Source organism: Doryrhamphus excisus, chromosome 16 (assembly GCF_030265055.1).
Source record: "Doryrhamphus excisus isolate RoL2022-K1 chromosome 16, RoL_Dexc_1.0, whole genome shotgun sequence".
In the NCBI taxonomy this organism is placed as follows: Eukaryota; Metazoa; Chordata; class Actinopteri; order Syngnathiformes; family Syngnathidae; genus Doryrhamphus; species Doryrhamphus excisus.
In genome coordinates, this window is record NC_080481.1 from 13,464,646 (window position 1) to 13,488,977 (window position 24,332).

Genomic DNA, 24,332 nt, shown 5'->3' on the forward strand with positions numbered 1-24,332 from the left:
GTGCAACCAGACCCTTCGTTCGTTATTCCTTGCGATTTCAATAAGAACATTCACACACTTTTCAATACACAGCCATACATGGCCATATTTGGCCCGCCGGACACTAGTCTAAGGTATCTAAGGTATCTCTGACTTCAAGTCAGCTGGGATAGACCCCTGCTTCCATGTTGCCATGAAAAGGATAAATAGAAGAACAAAAAGCACCTCACATGGATCTTGTGGCTGCGAGGCATTATTTACCTGATACTCAATCAGAAAGAAAAAAACGTTAGACTGATAAAATGTTCCTCTTACCATGCCATCAGTTGCTGTCAACGCCGACCTTCAACAACATTACCAACCGTCCCTGAGTGTCACACGCCCGCTGAGCTTCCCCCCCCCACATTGAGACCTGAGAATTGGTTAGAAAGGGGCCAAAATTGGAGAAGGATTGATGGAAGCCCACTGACGCAGAAAGACTGAGATGTAAGGTAATATGTCTATGTGAAACACAGAGAAGACCTTTTATTCGTTGTTACTGGTCAGAGAGAGGCTAAGCTTTTGTCTCTCTTCATCGGGAATTGGGCTTTCAATTCATTTTTAAAAATCTACTGAATTAATCAAACCTTTTTAAGAGCACCACTGTTTTTCTGGACAGATTATACTTTGACATTAGACACCCAACTGACAAAACCAGACCAAAATGAGACAAGATTTTAACATTCAGTTTAAGAAAAGTACAATGGAAAAAATATGACAGTACAAACAAATGTTTTATTCCCAGAAATTGATGCTAAACAATATTACTGTCAACATTTTTTGATACTAAATCAACCACTAATGTTATACATATAATACTGCAATATATCCTTTAATATGTCATCTTTCATTCAGTAGTTGTGGAATTGCCTTTTGTCATGTATTTTGCCCACAGGCAATTCGTACTGTCTAATGTTTTTCATGCAGGAACATGGCAATATGATGGAACCTCAGTTAGCATCCACCCTGGTTAGCGTGTTTTTTGGTTAAAGTTGAACATTTCTCTGATTAGCATACAATATGGCACGCGACTCATCGTGTTGTTAATACTGTGTTTGAGTTTTCTGTGTGTGTATGCTAGCAGCCCTACATCCCCGTCAAAGACAAAGCAACTGTATGACTGGCAAGAGGTCTCACTCCGTCCTATAGAAGGCTGTTGTTCTATGAAGCATCTAGGTGCTGAACTAACTCACATAGTGAATTCTATTTCTGACTCTTTGGTAGTCAGGATGAGACAAGGAAGACAGACATGCAGGAACATGGCAATATGATGGAACCTCAGTTAGCATCCACCCTGGTTAGCGTGTTTTTTGGGTAATGTTGAAAATTTCTCCGATTAGCATACGATATGGCGCAAGACTCATTGTGTTGTTAATACACTGTTTGATTTTTCTGTGTGTGTATGCTAGCAGCCCTACCTCCCCGTCAAAGTCAAAGCAACTGTATGACTGACAAGAGGTCTCACTCCATATTATAGAAGGCTGTTGTTCTATGAAGCATCTAGGTGCCGAACCAACTCGCATAGTGAATTCTATTTCTGCCTCTTTGGTAGTTAGGATGAGACAAGGAAGACAGACATGCAGGAACATGGCAATACGGTGGAACCTCAGTTAGCATCCACCCTGGTTAGCGTGTTTTTTGGTTAACGTTGAAAATTTCTCCGATTAGCATACAATATGTTGTAATACTCTGTTTGAGTCGTGACATACAATACAAACTGTCTGATATATGCAGGATAACTGCAGTTTTGGTGATCATATGTCACATTTTAGCCACCAATACTGAACTGTAGCCCGCTGCTGTATTAAACAACAGGCAGCATTAAACAACAGGTAGCCTCTGTGGCCGTGGCTGTTTAATTAATCAAACACACACACGCACGCACACACACACACACACACACACACACACAAAGTATGAGGTGGAGAGGCAATTGAAAACACACATAAATACACACAGGCTTGAAGCATTTCCATTCAACAGCCATGCTGACTCTGCTTGCTCACTTTGCAGAGCCACCCCTCCCCTTCCTGATGCTATGATCAAACTGCAGCCTCCTCCCCCTTCCAAGACACACACTCTTACCTCACATGCAATTTCCAACAGCACGCACACACACACACACACACACGTATGCACCCTGCTGCGGAGCACGCTGATAGTAACCGGGGTGTGTCTCTGCAGTTGATCAAAATACTATTATATTATACATGCTACTATATTATAATGGCTGTATTTTCACTTGGCATTGGCGTTAACTCGTGCATCGCTAGCGTTCTTTATGATATATTAATCAATATAAAAATACTAATCAGTGAAGAAATAACAATTATGAGTTAAAGGCAAAACACTGGCGGTGGATTTTTACAGTGAAATTCTGTGTGTGGGTCAAAGTTCCCGTAGCAGCCAAGAGACTCGCTCTGATTGGCTGAGGAAAGGTGAAATTAAAACCATGGTAAACTTTTGACCTCGCAGGAGCCGGCATAGGAACGCCCATCACTGTAGCGAGAGTCAGCTTCCATCCCCTTCCTCCTCCCCTCAACCCCGGTTATTCCATCGTTAAGTCGACTTTTTTGCTTCCTTTCGGTGCAAAGTATCACCCCCCCATACACACACCCCCTCGTATGGTTCCAGCTCTGTTTCTGTTTCTCTATCCCCAATGAATTTGTGCCTTGCTGCATGTAGTCTGATGAGCGAGAGGAAAGGAGGGAGGGAGCAGGAAAAAGCTGGGGGGGGGGAGGGTGCAAAAAGGGAGGAGACAAGCGGAGAGGGGGGATGGGAGTACAGACATAGCGAGAGAAGCGGCAGAGGAAGACATGGGGAGAGAAGGGCATGAGGAATGTACTTGAGCGTGTGCCACACTCGCATACACACACACACACACACATATACACACACACTGCTCCACGGTAAAGAAAATCTGAGGAGCGGATGTATAAATAGACCCTGTAACCGCCGCTCTGACTGCTGAGCAGTGGGGCGGGAAGAGCCCATTTTTACTGGTAATGGTTTCTCTCATTACACATCAAACCACCCTGGGTGGGGGTCCGGTTTGTGTATGTGTGTTAAGCGGGCTGATTTTTATTTTTTTTTATTGAAAATGAACGTCTCTTAAACGTCTCTTTGCAGACATGCTGATACTATATAAGCAATACCTGTCATCCTGTTGTTGTTCTCCACATGCACATTCCTATCATCATTCAGGTGGCACACAGAGGAACCATCAGGTTATAATGCGATTGAACTAATCCTTTTTGGTTGAGATTAAAGGCCACAATGAGCCGAGGTCCGGCCGAGATTGAAAACGGGTGTACGAGATGAGATAAAAAACGAAGCTGCAGGAGGATGAGTAGGATAATATCACTGCTGAGTTAGGAGATGAGACAGCGGATGTTATTGACTTAAACAGACGCTACTGGAGAAAAGGGGTTGGGGGGGAGCGGAGACGGTACGAGTCGAGTTGAGCAGCGTTTCTCTGCCGATTCCTGATTCCTCGCAGCGAGGGGCACCATATGGCCTCGTAATGTATGGCATGCGTCGCGGTTTTGGAAGGCTGTATCTATCTTGGAGCCTTCCTCTTCATTTCACCCACCCCCCTTCTGTACTCTGCCAGCTAATTACCTCACCCAGGAGACAGCCTTTTAGATTGAAAACACACACACACACACACACTCCCATTAGGTGAGGGGGTGCACCCTCACTGCACCGTCGAATCACGGGAGAGAAAAAAATGGGTCTTCCCACACTGTTTGATGAGTGCCTTTAATGGCAAAATTGATTGATAATCAATCAATGAACCAAATATTGAACTCATATATATGAACTCAAACAATGAGCCAATTCAAGAAACAATACAAGCAGTTAATGTTTGCTAAATACAAGGATGAAGAGTCTTGAACCAGTCATTCATTCATTCATTCATTCATTTTCTACCGCTTATCCTCACGAGGGTCGCGGGGGTGCTGGAGCCTATCCCAGCTGTCTTCGGGCCGGAGGCGGGGTACACACCGGACTGGTGGCCAGCCAATCACAGGGCACATATAGACAAACAACCATTCACACTAATTTGGAGTGGCCAATTAACCTAGCATGTTTTTGGAATGTGGGAGGAAACCGGAGTACCCGGAGTACCCGGAGAAAACCCACGCATGCACGGGGAGAACATGCAAACTCCACACAGAGATGGCCAAGGGTGGAATTGAACCCGGGTCTCCTAACTGTGAGGTCTGCGCTCTAACCACTAGACCGCCGTGCAGCCCCCTTGTACCAGTCATGATTTGCTATACATATCACTATATTGACACTTACTATGGTACACATAATGTCACTGTATGGTCATATCACCAGTACATTATATAAAAAAAAAAACTGTATTATGGAAAGCAGGAAGTGAACAAATGTAACAGTTACTGATTCTAAAAGTACCAGTTGGAGGGGTAGGATTTAATAAGCTTTGCTTCTTCCTACTCCTTTTTGGACATGTGGAACTGTGAACTGATTATGGGATGCATTCAATTGTAATCTGATACATGTTCAAATGAAATAAAACCATTACCATTATCATTACCGTAAGCCAGGTCCATGTGAATGAAAGGTGGTTTCTAACCCGGCAAACGTTAAGTACAGTTACTATATATATGCATTAAAGTGTGGTGACTGACACTGACGCTGTGCATGTTGTTGTGCAGTTTCCCTGCCTGGCCGCCATGTTATTTTGTCTGTGGGAGTGATGGATGACAAGCAGGCAGCGAATGTGATTTAGATGCTCTACCAAGAGTGTGCTCGTGTCTGTGCAGCTCTATGTGATGTACTGTACACAATTCGTCTTTTTTCCCCCCATACTGTCCAAAAATAGGGGGGTGGGGAGTTACTGGTCGAATATGCACTACACCAGGGGGTGCCCAACCTTTTTCAAACCCCACGGATCACGGCTTGTATTCCCACAATCCTGGTGTTTATTTAAATACTGTATTTATTTATGTATTGTGAATAAAACAAAGCAAAGCACAACATGAAATTAAAGCTCATTTTCAAGAGACAAGATTAGAACATTGTTTCATGAGTGGGTGACAGGCAGTGTTTTTAATGTCCGTTGTTTGGTAGTCGCCGAACATCTAGTCTTGGATGGTAGCAACATCTTCAATGCCATTTTTGTGTTTTATGTAAAAACAAGATATTCAAACATATCAGAACTTTGAAAAACAATGACATTTTTGCCTCTTTTCTAATATATTGTGCACAAAACCCTAACTACTTGTATTTGGTTCATATTGATTCGGTCCAGTGTCAGGGCAGGGGTCGGCAACCTTTACTATCTAGAGCAATTTTGCCCCCTCCTCCACTAAAGAAAAATAGTATGGACCCGCAAAACATGACACAGCTTATGGACTTTATAGGGACTATTAAGTATTTACTTAATTTTACAGAAGTGCATTTGTAATGGATTCAAACTAGTCAGATTGTGACAATAGCTGCAACAATTAATCGATGAATGGATGATTAATGGATGATCTAATTAACTATTTTGGTAATGGATATATTTTCATTTTAAAACATACTGTAAATAACCTTTTTTGTACAGTATTCATAATTTATGGGAGTATATACATACGTAACCATGAAACCTCGTAAAATGAGCAACACCTGTAATCAATCCCAGAATATGCTTATAGTTGCCTTTTCAAAAGGACACACATGCAGAGGACACTGAGCCATTTAGCAGCGTGTTTTCAGCTTGCAGGCAGCTGAAGACCCCCTCCCCGTCAGCCCTTTCTCAAGCACATAGCAGAACATAAAAAAAAAAGCCTTTAGGCTGAATTACATGTCATTCAAGTGGAAAGGTCAGTGTTGCAACTAAACAATTATATAGATACTACACAGGGATTTTATCGTGCGGTGTTTATTTTGACATTTTAAAAAGCCATGCTGTATGCATGAGGGAACGGGTGGGCAGCTCGCAAAATCGGTGTACATATGGTGGGTTGGGAATCCGTAAATGTCGTTTTAACTGTTTATAATATACATTTTTTAAAAATAAATTCATAAATGGACACAAAGCAGTAGATTATCGTCTCCCGTAAATGAAGTACTTGTGTAATTGTGCCATATTGTTGCCATGGTCGCAAAACGAGCATCACTTGAGATGAAAGGGAGTGGTTTATTGATTGATGTGCTGCACTAATTGGACTGGAAATTGCCCCTCCCCCCCCCTTTTCCCTGTGCTTATATCGCCTTGATATGCTTATGCTTAACAACAATATAGGAAGCTTGTTTTTTTTTTTTTCTAACTCAAATTTATATCAAAGCTTGTACCCTCGAGTCACCGAAGCTCATGTCATCCATCGCTTTGAGATATGACAGCCATGCCTCTCAGCTCAGTGTTAATTAACTCCCAGAAATGGTCCTCCATGCTATCATAATGTGCAGCCCCTGCATAATTGATGTCTTCCATTGAGGCCTTTTTGTTTCACTTACTATACCGCTCGACTGTGTAGTCTTGTCAGTTTTTGAACTTGTTACAAAAAGAGCATAACGTTTTGATGAAGTCTCAATCTCAATTTACCTGGGGGCCACTGGAGCTAGGGTCTGGGTGAGACTGGGCCGCATCAGGTTTTCTTATTTTTTTTATTAAAAACAGAAAAATGAATAAACTTTGCTTTGGTTCCGATTTTCTACAATAAAAGCTCTGATAAAACATTCCACTGTTCTTAAATATCTTAATATTTATTTTTCTACACAAAATAAGATGAAAAATAAATAAACAAATCAAGAATTAAGAAAATCAATCAATCAGTAATAAACAAATATAATAATAATAATAAAACGGCAAATAATAAAAACTTAAGAAACCACATATAGTTGGTGGGTAGACAAATTATTTTTTTTCAGATTAAAATGAACAAAGCATTATTAGAGCCCTGTAGACATGACAAAACACGACTATAGTCACATTTATACTCTTTTTATTTACAACATATTGCGCAACTGCAGGGTCTTGAGACACATGCTAACTCGAAACTAGCGACCTAAACGGTAGCCTCCAAGTTATTTCCTTTTAAACTTAAAAAGCCAAAAACTTACCACTTCCACACGGATAGGGAGGATAACTATTAACAGTTATTTAACCTTTAACATGAACATTAATCAAACGTAATAATTTTTTCTGGGTACATGATACCATACAGCATCCATATCAAACTTGCGCGGGCCGCACTAACATTTAACTTTCATATCAAGGCGGGGGCCTCAAACTAGTGTCCTGCGGGCCGCGTGTTTGAGACCCCTGATCTAGAGGTTTACATTACGGACAGGCATGATTAGCTCACTGTCTAGGTATAGCATGTTATCTATGGACTTCGAACAATAAATGCACCTGTGCGACACATGACCAGTCGGAGAAAATAAATAATTTACGACAATATTGTTGCAAACGCAAAGTTGGTCCTCGTGTTTTTGTGTGTTGTCTTCCTGGGTCAGCTGAAGGTGACAGCTGAGCTTTACGTTTGTTTATCTTATCAGACTTATTTCCCTGGCACGCTTACACAAGAATGCGTCAGTTCCTTTTGTGCCGTGTCCTCACGTGGCAAAATGATGTTGCTCAAGAAAGAGTAGCTGTTGAAATGTGAGATTAAAGTTCAGTAAAGATACTATTTAATGCATGCAATATTAACTTCCCTTCCTCGTACTCTGGGATCTGCTTCCTTGTTTGTTATTCCCCACTCATATAAAGTTGGGTTTGTGCTTTTGGTCATGTTTCACATATGATATGGGTGTCTTGATACTTTTGCACTTCTAATTTCGATTCTAATATTGCAGCCTTGAATATGGCCGATACCAATATTGATCTGATATCAGCACAGATCATACATACTTTGGTTACTTGTTTATTAGCTTTTTAGATGAGAGTCCATATACTGTTTTTTGTGTTTTTGTTTTTTTTTTGGCAGACAAATATCCAATATCTGATCGGACATTCAACATTTTGCATGTACCTAATGCTCCTCCTCCGTATCTCCACGGGGACCTCGGCATAGCAAACGGGTGTTCAAAGCTAACAGTTGCTCCTGAGTGTAATCAATGGATTAAGCGGCAAGGTACAAACGTAGTAACTATGTATGCCTATTTCTACCGTTTCAATGATTTCTATTTATAGCAATTTGTTTACAAATTTTATGCGTAACTATTCAAAATGGTATACAAAACTGTGGTGAGACCAGCCATGTTGTTTGGTCTCGAGACAGGAATCAGAACTGGAGGTAGCAGAGATAAGGATGCTGAGGTTCTCATTGGGAGTGACCAGGATGGATAGGATCAGGAACGAGTACATCAGATGGACATTACATGTTAGAGGTCTTGGAGAAAGTCAGAGAGGCCAGACTGAGATGGTTCGGACATGTCCAGAGGAGGATGCTGCGTTTAGAGCTGCCAGGTAGGAGACGTAGAGGAAGCCCAAGAAGGAGGTTTATGGATGTAGTGAAGGAGGACATGATGGAAGTTGATGTGAGAGAGACAGATGTAGAAGACAGGGTTGGATGGAGTCGGTTGATTTGCTGTGGCGACCCCTTGAAGCGAAAAGCCCAAAGACAAAGAAGAAGAACTCAAAATGGTCCACTGCTCATCTGCTAAGCGGTGGCGTTTGTCTTCCTTGTACCTTCTTGGAAACAGTGACTCATACAAACACATATTTCCTGTTTTTGAATATGCAAATGCTACTGTAAGACTGTAAGAACAAGGCAGATGCTTTCTTCCTCTATGAAGTGTGAGGTTGGAAGTAGCAGGTTACGTGCTGCAATCGCAGTAATTGGTGTAATGATGGAAAGTTCACACTCACTTTGTCACTCATCTTGGAAGCAGTTTGTTTCTGATGAGTTTTCAGCATGAAAATGGCTTTGGTTCAGGGCTCGACAATAACGTTGTACCGATGGCCCGGGGCAAGTTAAAACAAAATTCGGGCAAGTAAATCCAATCAGTGATATTCCCGTCGGGCAAGTACACTTTAGCATGCCGTACTGCCAAGAGTTTTTTTTAAAGCGGTTCTTGTTGGGTGTTGGTAAAACACGGACTGCGTAATTCCGGTGGTAATTTGCAAACCAATCCTTGCAAATCTTGAAATGGACCAATCAGAATCGTTTATTTAGACCGCGGTCCGTAATCCACAATCCGCGTTTTACCCACACCCGTTCTTGTTCGCGATCAACCAATCAGCGATCGTTTTACTAGGAAAACATCTATCATGGCGTCCCTGCCAACATCGTCTAATTCTTCAACAACTTCTGAAGGAAAACAGCAAAAAGTGATGAACCAGTGCCTCCTAAACAAGTATTTTATTAGCGGCAGCAAATCAAATGATGGCACAGGTGAGTGAATCACATTGCTGTGACAATTTGAAGTGGTCACAATGAAACACCACCCATTAGATCCAATACCAAGTGCTGATTTTGCACAAGCTACAAAATCTAGCGCTTCCATTTCTCTGTGTATTTTTCTCACCTTTGCTTCACAAATTATTGTTTGACCATTGAGCATTTTTTTCTGGATTAAAAACACTTTACTAGTACACAAATGTGTCAAATGTTTCATTGTGGTGCACAACTTATAAATATCACTGCTTACTACGACTACCATGTGTAAGGTAGCATGGCTTGCCATGTTAACATACATCTCCACAAATTTTCAGACATTCCTCCAAATACAATGCATCAGTACTATTATCTGATGAATTATCAGCATATATTGATATATGATATCATTATGGCAGTCTTTTCATTTTACATGGGGCAAGTTCGGGCAAGTAGTTCTCACCTTAAGGATTCCCCATGGGCAAGTCATTTTTGTTTTTAACGTAGAGCCCTGCTTTGGTTCAAGACTTTTTTGAGTTTAAAATCTTCAGGTTTCTCCCGTCTTTGGTAGTTCCTCGTGTACACAGGCTAGTTTGAGATGTGGAGTTGTTTTTTTTTTTTTATTATCCTCTTCAGCAAAGGCAAAGAGTGAACATGTGGCTTGTCTCCTGTTTTACTCCAGTATCATTGCTAGATGAAGCACCAGTCGCCCCAAGTATACACAATGCTGCTTCGAAGTGTTCTTCAGTGTTTCAGCACCCTGGCAAGCTCTTTTTCACCCTCATCACAGATGGACACAGGAAAATCAAGACATAAAAGGGGGACTGCAAGGATCCGGTGTTGAATTTAAATGTTTGAAGACACATTAAGTGGACGAGTGGTTACAGCTAGGAGACCAGTGTTCAATTCCCCGCTTCGGCATCTATGTATGTATGGAGTTTGCATGTTCTCCCCGTGCATGCGTGGGTTTTCTCCGGGTACTCCGGTTTCCTCACACATTCCATAAACATGCTTGGTAAACTGGCAACTGTAAATTGTCCATAGGTATGAATGTGAGTCTGAATGACTGTGATTGGCTGGTGACCAGTCTGGAGTGTACCCCATTTCTCGCACAAAGACAGCTGGGATAGGTTCCAGCATGCCTGCGACCCCCGTGAGAATAAGTGGCACAGAAAATGAATGGTTGGATGTCAATGTGTTGTAGTACTGTTAACTTCCTCCTTATTGCTAAGCAGCATCAAACAACAACAGAAACATAACTCCTGTCCAGTTGCACATAATATTCATTCATTCATTTACTACCGCTTTTCCTCACGAGGGCCGCAGGGGTGCTGGAGCCTATCCCAGCTGTCTTCGGGCGAGAGGTGGGGTACACCCTGGACTGGTCGCCAGCCAATCACAGGGCACATATAGACAAACAACCATTCACACTCACATTCATACCTATGGACAATTTGGAGTCGCTAATTAAACGAGCATGTTTTTTTTGGAATGTGGGAGGAAACCGGAGTGCCCAGAAAAAAGCCACACATGCAAACTACACACAGAGATGGCCGAGGGTGGAATTGAACCTTGCTGTGAGGTCTGCGCGCTAACCACTCGACCGCCGTGCAGCCTGCACATAATATTCATTGTTATTATTATTATTCATTTTCCTCATGAGGGTCGTGGGGATTGCTGGAGCCTATCCCAGCTGTCTTCGGGCAAGAGTACAGGTACACCCGGGACTGGTCGCCAGCCAATCACAGGGCACATATAGACAAACAACCATTCACACTCACATTCATACCTATGGACAATTTGGAGTAGCTAATTAACCTAGCATGTTTTTTTTGGAATGTGGGAGGAAACCGGAGTACCCGGAGAAAACCCACGCATGCACGGGGAGAACATGCAAACTCCACACAGAGATGGCCGAGGGTGGAATTCAAACCTGGTCTCCTAGCTGTGAGGTCAGCGCGCTAACCACTAGACCGCCGTGCAGCCTGCACATAATATTAATTATATTAAATTGTTTCATTGTATTTAGCATCCGCTTTTTCTTTCATCTCTTTTCAGATAGCTACAGGTTGAAAACAGTACTTAAAAGTACCAAGACATGTAGCACCTCAGCAAACAAAAAGGTGATTAAAGATCTGGAGTCAATCCTGGAGTTTTTGTTATTTTTAACTTCAGATAGCAGATGTTTGAGATGAAATCTAATCAGGTTTGATAAGGGATTCACATGGATTTGAATGTAATAAGAGGATAGAATACGGGATTATGATTCAATAAAAATCTACTGTGTGAGCAGTAGCAAGTGTGAAATGCAGAGTTCGGTCTTGATCATATTTTGTCAAATTAATATCTGTCATCTTACAGGCTTGGTCAGGTGCTGACTAGAGATCATTAGAGCCCGAGTACCATGTGGTGTAAAATGTATCATGTATTAAAGGGGACTTATTATGCTAATTTTTCCACCCTTTGTATAGAGTTGTGGACTGCTGTAGAGCAGCTACACACAATAACCCGCAAAAATTTTTTTTTTTAGATTTTCCAGAATCTGCACTTATTCCAGCTTTATTTCCTTTGATTTATGCTTCCTGCCAAAACGGACTGTTTTAATGTATTCAAATAAAATAAACCAATATGCATTCTAAAGAGTAATACATTTGCATCACAAAAAAAATTGTACAGATCGAAAATTCCTGTAATTGCCACTGATAAATGATTTATTTATGTGTCACCCATGCAACATATGCCATTACATATTAATGTTTATAAGTTCACTTGTAAAAAGTAATACAATAGCTGTATAATGTAATGTGTCATGTCAGATCCAACTTGCTTTATTATTGTTTTATTATTATTATTATTGTTTATTATTGTGTTATTGTTTATTATTGTATTGTTTATGTTATTTCAGCTTTTCTGAACATATGTGTACTGTATATGTTCTGAAAAGCACCCTAATAACGCACTCCATACTTGACGGTCATGAAATGATTGGCTTCTGTATGAACATCTCCACTAAACTGTAAACTGTCCGTGTCTTTATTGCATCTTTAAACCTCTTTTACAAGCGGGAAGATGCTGTTGTAAGGTATTTATTGCTCAAGTGCAGTGGTGAAATGCACGCATGTAAACATTCAGGCAGCATTGCAAGGCACCTCTGTGATGAGTAATTGAGGTAAACATGCTTGTGATGACGCCGCTAAATCGGTACATGTTCCGCCTTTTATATTCCTTACGCCTTGTATGAGCGGCACCACAGGCCACGTTAACTAACCTTTTTATTCACTCCACGCTGTTTCAAAGTTAGCACGAGGAGCAGTAATCAACACGCTCTCTTTCATGTGCGCTTTTAAGATGGCCGTCTCCGGCTCTATTTGTCTCCGCTCTCAATTAATAGGAAACACAGGTTTGAAAGAGGGTCTTTTGTGAGCGTGTTAGAGCCCATACATCACCTAAAGTGGAGCAGCCCGCTTCCCTCCTCCTTGTAACACACACACACACACACACACATATATTCTGACAGCCCCCATCTGCTCCTAATCATGAGTGCAACCAGCGGTCAGGTCACTGACGGTCAATGGCATATGAAAGCACATGCACACGTGTAAACACATTACAGCAGTTAGGCGCACACTTTTGGGAAAGGTGTACACTCGCTTGTAAATATGCACTTTGTCCTGAAACCCTTACATCAATTTCCTTATTACACACACACACACACACACACACATACACACTTCAATACAGCAGACGAATGAATATGAGACATCCTGGTGGTGTGCTTTACTGATGACAGGGTGTCATGGAAACGCCCAGCGTTCTCCATGGTTACACACTCAGTCCCCCCCGCAACCCCACCCCCCACCCCCACGGGATCTCTTCTGTGATTGTTGAGCACTTAAGCTGCGACAACAAGCCAGTGTGACCAAAAATACACACACATATATTGTACACATTGTTTCTTATCAGGATTTAAATTGACACAAATTACTCTCATAGGTACTTGTCAGATTAGAGCACAAATTAGCCTGATAATCTGTTTTGTTTTGTGTGTGTGTGTGTTGGTCTTTGACTACTGTTATATATTTGCTGATTGGCCGAAAAAGACAGCTGGGATAGGCTCCAGCATACCCCATCAATGCTAGTGAGGATAAGCGGCATAGAAAAAAGGAGAGATGGAGTGTATTTGTTGTTTTTTGCTTTCATTCTAAGCCTAGTCTCGTTTCAAAATGGGATAAAACCTGAATAAATAAGGTGTTGGGGACTAATAATAAATAATATATATTAAATATTTCTTAATATCAACTATGTTTTTCTCTTTTACGTCCAGATTCCACTGACCAACCCCCATAGGACCACACCCCCTGAGAGTGGGGGGAGAATCTGTCCATTGCCTCAGCACTATCACAAGGTGGGCTATCATCCCATATGGTTGGCATGGCAACGTCCAGCTAGGTTGAGCCATTTAGCAGAGACAGTTTCTTTTTGTTGCCACATTCTTGCAACATCCCGTACTGAAAATACAGAGAGCTGCATTTGTTTTCTAATGCTAATGTATTATGGAGGTGTTTTTGGTGGGTTTGAGTCTTTTTGGATGTTTTCACGGTTTACAAGATGGGAGGTGGGGATCGCTCAGTAGCGGTGCAAACATGAGGGGAAACAAAAGAGGATGCTTTTCAGGCAGATGGAAAAAATGAGGTGTAAGGAAAGCGGCATCGACACAGGAGGAGGAATCAAATTATTTTTTTTTGTGCCGTGCCTGCCACTGTAGCCGAAGGAGAGCATTAATCTTTTACCTCCGTCTGCAGGTGACACCACAGGAGCGCGTGCGCAGACTTAACCATACTACACTCACACTTTGCTTCACGGGGTGTTGCCCATGCTCTGTCGCCGCACAGATAACAGGTGAAGAAATGGATTGAATTGCATTTAGAAACAAAAAAAAAGCTTATTTTTGCGTACATTATTTTTGGACGTTGCATCAGCACTGCACATACACCTTAAAGCAGCGGTCTCAAACACGCGGCCCCGCGGGCCAAATGTGGCCCGCAGGACACTAATTTGAGGCCCCCGCCTTGATATGAAAGTTTAATGTTAGTGCGGCCCGCGCAAGTTTGATATGGATGCTGTATGGTATCATGTACCCAGAAAAAATTATTACGTTTGATTAATGTTCATGTTAAAGGTTAAATAACTGTTAATAGTTATCCTCCCTATCCGTGTGGAAGTGGTAAGTTTTTGGCTATTTAAGTTTAAAGGAAATAACTTGAAGGCTACCGTTTAGGTCGCTAGCTCTCTAGTTTGCGAGTTAGCATGTGTCTCAAGACCCTGCAGTTGCGCAATATGTTGTAAATAAAAAGAGTATAAATGTGACTATAGTCGTGTTTTGTCATGTCTACAGGGCTCTAATAATGCTTTGTTCATTTTAATCTGAAAAAAAATAATTTGTCTACCCACCAACTATATGTGGTTTCTTAAGTTTTTATTATTTGCCGTTTTATTATTATTTATTTATCATTATTATTATTATATTTATTTATTTATTACTGATTGATTGATTTTCTTTATTCTTGATTTGTTTATTTATTTTTCATCTTATTTTTTAAATAAAAAGTAAGATATTTGAGAACAGTGGAATGTTTTATCAGAGCTTTTCTTGTAGAAAATTGGAACCAAAGCGAAATTTTTTTAATTTTTTTGTTTTTAATAAATGCTTTTTTTTTTTTTTTTTTTTTAAACCTGACCCAGACCCGAGCTCCAGTGGCCCCCAAGTAAATTGAGTGTGAGACCCCTGCCTTAAAGAATCCCAGTGACTGATACTTGTTATAAGATATCAATTTAAAACTGGCTTATTTTGGCTCTGATACATCCGAGGTGTTCAGTCTTGTAGTTTTCTATCATCTGATTGGTTACACACAGAGCCAATCAATGCTGAACTTGCATAACATGTTTGTTAAAAGATCATGTCTTGAAATTAATATTGTCTGATCATTATAGTATGCAGAAAAGCTTGTATCGGCCGTACGCACAACTCTAAACAACTGTGTTTGTATTAGTACCACCAATATTCTAGAGTACTCATTTATTTTAAATTGAAGGTACTCATGGTTTGTTTTTAAAGTAGAATATTCTTCCTATTCAGCTATTCTAAACAGCTTATGTGACTAATGTGACACTATTGTGACACCGGCGTTTGCATGGCCAATAGGGCCGTGTGCCTCCTGTTTTGTCAACAGAGATTATGAAAAAATGAGTGGCATGAAGGGGGTGGAGACTGTAACCATGAGACTGTGTGTCCATCCTGTGCACACACATTCTCACTACCTCTTAACTACGACTAATCGAATGAAAACAGGAAATGGCATGCCAACCGGTGCAGCAGAGACAACTCTTTTTAATTTTCATTTACTCAGTTCCCAGTGTTAACCTTGGTGCTCCGGCACACACTTGTGTGTGTAAAAGCAAACAACGTAAGAGTTTGACCCTGAATTGAATCATGAACGGAATACATTCTGGGAAAACCCAGTACATAACTGTGTATTAATAAAAATATCAACTGACTGAAAAAATCAAATCATTTAACTACGAGCTTTTGCTGCATTCTCTTTATTTTCCTTTCTTACTGTGACTGCTGTCTACGCTCTTTAATTTCACATTGTCTGATTTTGACATTTTTCAACAGCTTCGTTATTTATGAACTCAAAACATTCCAAAAACATGCTAGGTTAATTGGCGACTCCAAATTGTCCATAGGTATGAATGTAAGTGTGAATGGTTGTTTGTCTGTATGTGCCCTGTGATTGGTTGGCGACCAGTCCAGGGTGTACCCCGCCTCTCGCCCCAAGACAGCTGGGATAGGCTCCAGCACCCATCCACACCGACCCTTGTGAGGATAAGTGGTAAAAAATGAATGAATGAATGAAACTCAAAACACTCGGTTTAAATAGGCGTGGTTATACTGCCTCTTTGTGATGTCACAGAGGGGTGGACTTCTTTATATGGTTCATAGTTAGGAAGCACCAATCACAGCTAAATGGGCATGCCCGTTGGCGGGCCCAAACAGACCCAAATCAAAGGAAATACATACACCAACAATAGGTGCGTAATCTGAAAATCAAAAAAAGTTTTCAGTGTGAGTTATTGTGTGTAGCTGCTCTATAGGACACCACAACTCAATACAAAGGGTGGAAAAATGAGCATCATAGGTCCCATTTCTACACGGTGCATGCTACACTCATCTTCACAGTATTGCATCTCTTACTTCTGCTATAAAATCTGCTACTACGGCCCAACCACATGCTGCTGCTGCTTTGCAACCACTTTTCAGCTGCTACCCCAACTCTGATTAATACATGTGAGTCTTTTGCAACCACATGATTGTATCTTTGGTCATGTATACATCCAAAGTAAAGACCATGCTGACTGAAAATGAGGACTACTGAGGCAAAGCACTCCTTTAAAACACACCAAAAATGACTGTAGGCTGAATCCCAATTCTACCCCTTAAATATACCAATGGCCAAGGGGAAGAGTTTCCTGATGTTATTCCAACGTCCTGGTAGATGTTACAATATGATCAATGTCCTTAATGACGGTTGCAAAAGTCAACCGATCACAACAAATGGAGCCAATATTGAACGCAATATACTAGACCGTTCAGTAAAACCACTGGACCTAGACCAGGGGTCTTCAACTGATTTTTTTCTTGGGGCCACTGGTCTGGGTTAACTTGGGCTCCATCAAGTATTGAGTGATGACGGTAAGAACTTGCTGGAATAGATTAAAGTACAGACCGTGAGGATTGATAACAATAGTTTTGTGAAACTTTCTGTTGGAACCACTTCATTTGGACAATACCATTTCAGTTATTATGACAATTACAAATACCCGATTGACCTGATTGATACCTGATTGTATACCCTACCAGTCCTAGCAGATTTTTGCTTTTTTTGTTAACCAACAGAGATTCTGATATACTGGACAAAATTGGCCAATGATGCTTTGCATCAATAAATGTAAGGATTTTTTCATTGAATGAATATACACATTTAAACACATGTAAACGATGCTAGTAAAATAAGTGTCAATCTGTATGGCTTCCTGAAATTTCCATCCTTTCCTCAGTGCTGCCAACTCCCATCTCCCATTTCCCAAGCACGGCGTCTCCTTCCCACTGCCCCCTGCTGCTGCATTGTGCCCAGTACAGCCCCGCCTCTATGCCACCAGGTCCCACTGCCTGTGGCGTGTAATTGACTTTCTCCCTGCACTGGAAAAAGTGGGCGGCCCGCGCCAGGCTGGAGGTGACCCATTTCCCCCGGGCATTCAGCAGCCTCATAATCAACCATTCTCTAAGGGCTGCCTCATTCACTCCACAATTAGAGCGACTCCCGTTTGTGGAGCTCCATCAAGAGGTTGGCAGGAAGGCAGTCAGGCAAACTGGAGGGGGAAGAGGCAAAGACAGACATATACTCTAACCCTCTGACTTTGTGCCTCCGCTCCCCCCCCCCCACCGCCGCCCACCTCCTCCTTCAGCAGCAAGTGTGCTGGTGAGGAGCGTGCATGCAAGGAGGCAGACGGGTGGAGCGGCGGCAAGATGACCAGGTAACAAGCAGACAAAAGACAGATGGACGGAGGTGCTCATTGGAGAGATTAAAGAGAAATCTGAGAGAAACTCAAAGCAGAAGAAGAAGATTTAGCAAGGATCTGCACATCTTTAGAGAGAGATTTGTGAGAATTCCCTCTTGTTGCCTCTGTGAGGGAATACAACAGCTTCACCTGTGCTTGGAGTCGTGCCTGATACGCTTTTTAAAATGGCCGCATTGCAACATTAACAAATGAACCCATTTTACTTTCTATATACAGTAAACCTCGGATATATCGGATTCAATTGTTCCCACTGGTTTTGTCCGATATAAGCGAAATCCGTTATATGCGTATACTGGAAAATGTCCGTTTTACGCATATATCGGATTTATATCCGGTATATGTGTAAATCGGATTATATCCGTTATAAAAAGGCACTTCCCAAAGAATCACTGCATCGTCCACATCGTCATATGAGACCTTTCTAATCCGTTTGGCATCTCCCGCTTTTCGTGCAGCTTTTTCTGGATCTTCAATGTTACTCTTTATAGTGTCCTTATTTTTGACAATGTCACTCAGTGTTGAAGATTTCAAACCGAATTTGGCGGCTATGGTCACTTGCTTCTCCCCTGGATGTTCCTCGGCATACTTTACAACATCGTACTTTTGCTGAAAAGTAAGAGTTTTTCGTTTGGGTGGCATGGTTGTAGCGATTTCGACGATTCCCGCGCCCGCCAAACCACTCCTAGCGACGTGAATATAGTAAATCGCGCAGGCAACGCTGCAAATGACGTCATATAGCGGCCTGTCACGATTCGGCGAATCGGAGCGCCACGATGCGGCCATCCGATATATGCGAGCGAAATTGGAACGGGACTGGAGATTTTGTCCGAAATAGGCGAAATCCGTTATAAAAAATCCGATATATGCAATGAATTTTTATTGGAAATGCATTACAGAAAAATCAGTTCTTTTTTTATCTGTCCGTTGTGAGCGAATTTCCGATATATCCGAGTCCGATATATCCGAGGTTTACTGTATATACACTCAAAAAATAAATCAACGCAACAGTTTCCATTAGTCTTTCTTAGTTATGACAACTTAATTTGAAATTGCTTTGAACCAACAAACAATATTGCAATGCACAAATTAGCTTTTCCTCTTCACTCAAAGCTCATTTTAAGTAACTCAAAGAAATATGTTAAGTCAATCATTTTATTCAAAGTAGTTTAATTTGTTGTCTACTTAATTATAATAACAATGCACATAGCTTTTTAATTAGCAGTAACTTAATATATATATATACAGTAAACCTCGGATATATCGGACTCGGATATATCGGAAATTCGCTCACAACGGACAGATAAAAAAGAACCAATTTTTCTGTAATGCATTTCCAATAAAAATTCATTGCATATATCGGATTTTTTATAACGGATTTCGCCTATTTCGGACAAAATCTCCAGTCCCGTTCCAATGCATTTCCATTAAATTTCCCTCGCATATATCGGATGGCTGCATAGTGGCGCTCCGATTCGCCGAATCGTGACAGGCCGCTATACAACGTCGTTTGCAGCGATGCCTGCGCGTCCAGGTACATTGGAAACATAGTCAAGGAAGTGCCTTTTTATAACGGATAAAATACCGGATATAAATCCGATATATGCGTAAAACGGACATTTTCCGGTATACGCATATAAGGATTTCGCTTATATCGGACAAAACCAGTGGGAACAATTGAATCCGATATATCCGAGGTTTACTGTATATATATATATATGTGTGTGTGTGTAATTTTATTAAGTCATGGCAACTTGAATTTTGTTTTAAGATTACCAACAATAAAATTTGAGTGTATATGACATGCTAAATTAAGTTCATGTAATAGCCAACATTATTATTTGAACATAACTTGAAAAAATAAAGCTAGCAACTTGGAAAGTTTATCTAAATCAATTAATTACATTTTTTTACATTGCATTTATGTATTAAATCAAGTGGTATCAACAGATACTCTGAATTGTTTGCTGCTCATATCGACTAAAGATGCTGCTTTTTATTTTTAGATTTATTCTAAGAAATAAATGAGACATGTCGGCGAGGGGCATCAGGAGACGACAGTGTGTGATGATTAAATAAGAGGCCATCGCCTCCCTGCTACTATTGGCCTGATTTGCTATGCAGCAGAGGCGGCGCTCTGGTCAGAGGATAACCATGTAATCAATGGAATGAAAAAGCTTCTCTGGCTGTGAAGGTTAAGTGGGGTACTGGAGGCTTTCAGGCCACTTATTGCACCAGCGCATGCATGCGCACTCAATCTCCTCCTCTTTCCTGCTTTCCATCTCACCTGTTCGTCTGCTCAAACCCCCCCTCCCTCCTCCTACTGTCACCTATTTTCACTCTCAAGCACCTCCACCTCTTTTATTTTTACTCCTCTACATTTTTTCTCTATCTCCTGCTGTAGTTGTGATCACTCTACTCCATCCTCCGTGTGTCTCCTCCTTCCTCTCACCTCTCCCAAAGTGCCTGTCGCTGGCACTGGCAAAGAAAGTGACCAATCAGATTCCACATCACAGCAGTGAACCCCCACCGCTCCCTCCCTCCTTATATCTTCCGTTCCTTCTCCTCCTCCTCTCTTCCCATCTGCCTCGCCTTCCAACAACCTTTATCAGCTCACTTCCTGGAGACGAAACGTGATGCATTATGGGAGACAGACGGCTGTCTAACGGGGTTAGTTGTGCAGTGTGGCTTTTCATCAGACACTGCTAATCCTGTGTGTGCTTATGTGTGTGTGTGCGTGATCACCATATGAGCTGATGAACCCACACCCACGTGCACAGGCCCACACACACACACACAGAAACAAACACAATCTCACATTCTTACACTTATTTTCTCAGCGGAAAAAGATCGACCAGACGTGTTTGTGTTTGTCAATCGGCTGCCAGGAGAAGATGACATGCATGATATCAGCATATTTTGTTCTGATGCAGGGGTCTCAAACTCAATTTAATTGGGGGGCACTGGAGCTAGGGTCTGGGTGAGACTGGGCCGCATCAGGTTTTCCAAAAAAAAACAAAAAAAACGCATTTATTAAAAACAAAAAAATTAAAAAAAACTTTGCTTTGGTTCCAATTTTCTACAAGAAAAGCTCTGATAAAACATTCCACTGTTCTCAAATATCTTAATTTTTATTTTTCTACACAAAATAAGATGAAAAATAAATAAACAAATCAAGAATAAAGAAAATCAATCAGTAATAAATAAATAAATATAATAATAATTATAATAAAACGGCAAATAATAAAAACTTAAGAAACCACATATCGTTGGTGTGTAGACAAATAATTTTTTCAGATTAAAATGAACAAAGCATCATTAGAGCCCTGTAGACATGACAAAACACGACTATAGTCACATTTATACTCTTTTTATTTACAACATATTGCGCAACTGCAGGGTCTTGAGACACATGCTAACTCGCAAACTAGAGAGCTAGCGACCTAAACGGTAGCCTTCAAGTTATTTCCTTTAAACTTAAATAGCCAAAAACTTCCACTACCACTTCCACACGGATAGGGAGGATAACTATTAACAGTTATTTAACCTTTAACATGAACATTAATCAAACGTAATAATTTTTTCTGGGTACATGATACCATACAGCATCCATATCAAACTTGCGCGGGCCGCACTAACATTAAACTTTTATATCAAGGCGGGGGCCTCAAACTAGTGTCCTGTGGGCCACATTTGGCCCGCGGGCCGCATGTTTGAGGCCCCAGTTCTGATGTGTACTTTTCCGTACTATATACATTGTGCAACCAGACCCTGCGTTCGTTATTCCTCGCGATTTCAATAAGAACATTCACACGCTTTTCAATACGTACATAGCTGCTCTAAAGTCTTATTTTCATGCTTCTATGCAGGTGCTGATATGCGTACACGATGAGCGGTTTGGGGGAGAACTCCATGGAACCTCTGAGCTCAGAAAATCGGAAACGCAAACTCTCCACTTGTGACACGCCTGGTCTTGGGTGAGTGTGACTGATCAGCAAAACGGTCCTTTCCCAGTATTTATAAGTGTTTTTCTTTAACTTATCTAGCTAAGAGACTGCATCTCATCAGTTTGTTTGTTGTTGTAACATAGCACCATTCATCTACTTTAATTTATAAGCTTTGAGTTAGAAATTTTGATCTAGAGCAGACTTATTTTTTCTGCTGTTGTTTAAATTTCAAACATTGGCAGAAAGAAACTCTGACACTAACACAATCTGGCTATGTGTGTGATGCATGATATACAAATGTTTTTTTCTGCACCTCGAATTATGTCCGAAAAATTAGTTTTGCTGCATGAACAGTCCTCAATCTCGTATTTAAAAAAATTTTTGGTTTGAATTTTGCAACTTTGCTCTGTCACAGTTTAAAAAATATATACATTAGTTGATAAATCACGCTGTTTTGTGGTTGAATACGGCCAATTATTAGCCAAAACATCTACATATTTAAGCTAATGTAAATTTTTCTTCTGCCTGTTAAAGAATTTCAAGCATAAAATGGCTAAATTAACAAAAAAAAAACAAATATATGGCATTTAAAACACAATGTAGTATTCTACACTAACCACCAGGTGTCAGTAATGTTACTGACTGAATCTCTGGCACAATAATCCGTAATAAAAGCATGGCTTACTGAAAAACTCAATTTATGAAATACTGTCCCCTATGAAAAACAACACACACAAGTCTTATTTATGTCTTAAATGGCTGATTTACTCTTATTGGGTAATACAAGTGTAAAGGTGACTATAGGGGTGTTTGGGGGGCTCTAATGATGTTACAAGGTCATAAACAGGTTTTCTGTGCTCCAACTATGAAAATATTCCTACTTATTACTTATTTTGCGGGTCTGGAACCAATTAACAATTAATTAATCGATGAGGCATTGCATTACCTAATATGTTATACAATATCTGTATTGATTTTCATCCCAAAATCTCCAACAAATACTAGTTGCTGTGGTCTTGTACTTGCACCGCATTTGTAAGGAGAGTAATTACTTTTCATGTGGACCCCCTGCAGGAGTGAGAGGAAGCGGCGGGAGCAGGAAAGCAAATATATCGAGGAGCTGGCGGAGCTGATCTCCGCCAACCTTAGCGACATCGACAGCTTCAATGTCAAACCAGACAAATGTGCAATCCTCAAAGAGACAGTGCGCCAAATCCGCCAGATCAAAGAGCAAGGTGAGTTGCCTGATGGATTGTTGGGAAAGTTTTGTGACAAAAGGGTTTGGTGGGGCGAGCAAGTGGTACGGGACATCTGTTGGGGTGCACACACACACACACACACACATGCATACACACGTGCATACATGACAGAGCCCAGGTGCAAAGGAGAATCGGTCATTCATCTCCCTCAAATTTCACAGCTTCAACTGTTTATGTTTGGAAGGAAACATTGGCAGAGCTTTGTGAACCTGTCATTTATGCACATTGTGTGTGTGTGTGTGTGTGTATACACTAGGTGCACACACAGCTGGGTTCTGGCCTCACAAGGGGCTGTTTAATTGAGCATTTGCAGGTAATCACATTCATTTTGCCATAGTGTCAAATCATTACTTTTTTCCCCCCTATTGGTTCTGTTGTAACTTTTCGATTAAAATTGGATATATAATTATATATTACCCTGCCTGAAGACAGCTGGGATAGGCTCCAGCACCCCCCGCGACCCTCGTGAGGATAAGCGGTAGAAAATGAATGAAGTATATATTAAAAGGGGCGAATTAGTGCTGGTTGTTGTTTTTGTTTCTGTGTATCTCAGTCAAGTCTGCCACCTCGACAGGAAGGGGAAGAGGCTACAGCTGGCCCTGACTGGCTGCTGACAGGTTGCCATAGTTACAGGAAGTGGAGACAGACATGACACGGGCTTTTTGGACTCATCTCTTGCATCCTACCTGTTATACTTCTCCCTGTCTCACTTTCACTTGCTTGTCATGCAGATTTTCTTTGTTGTCTGTTTATGTATTTTTTTTTAATCTATTTCTCTGCCTGGTTTTGTTTGTATACTGAACTACAAAGTGTCCAGCTTTACTGTGTGTTTCCTTTATGTGTGTGTGTGTGTGTATCTGTGCCCCCCCCCCCCAGGAGCTAATCAGATAGTATAATTGCCTCGGGCGATGAGCAGCCACTATTTCATCAACCAAAATGGCATATGTATTTTTCACACATCATTTATTTGTACAGCTGTCTGTTTCTACATGCATAGCAATCCCCTCCCCCTCCCACGCCCCCCCCCCCCCCACACTCTTAATTCAGGTGTCTCGACTCTTGCCCCTGCACCATTACTGCTCGTAGAGCCTCTCTAGCTCTCTCCCACGCTCCCTCTCTCCGACTCAGCCTAC

At 41.2% G+C, this 24,332-nt stretch overlaps 1 protein-coding gene across 14 annotated transcripts in view; it reads left to right on the forward strand.

Moving 5' to 3' along the window:
* Positions 1-24,332, forward strand: part of LOC131104684 (nuclear receptor coactivator 3-like) — a 55,117-nt gene that overhangs the window by 17,494 nt on the left and 13,291 nt on the right. For 7 of the 14 annotated variants that reach the window (XM_058052155.1, XM_058052145.1, XM_058052142.1 and 4 more), the window contains 3 exons: positions 13,681-13,761; positions 21,863-21,970; positions 23,015-23,175. In XM_058052155.1, coding sequence (XP_057908138.1) covers positions 21,882-21,970; positions 23,015-23,175 — 250 coding nt within the window. In that variant the 5' untranslated portion in view covers positions 13,681-13,761; positions 21,863-21,881. Of the gene's footprint in view, positions 1-305; positions 471-13,680; positions 13,762-14,158; positions 14,256-21,862; positions 21,971-23,014; positions 23,176-24,332 lie in introns of all 14 variants that reach the window. The other 7 variants (XM_058052152.1, XM_058052153.1, XM_058052150.1 and 4 more) reach the window with 6 other exon arrangements.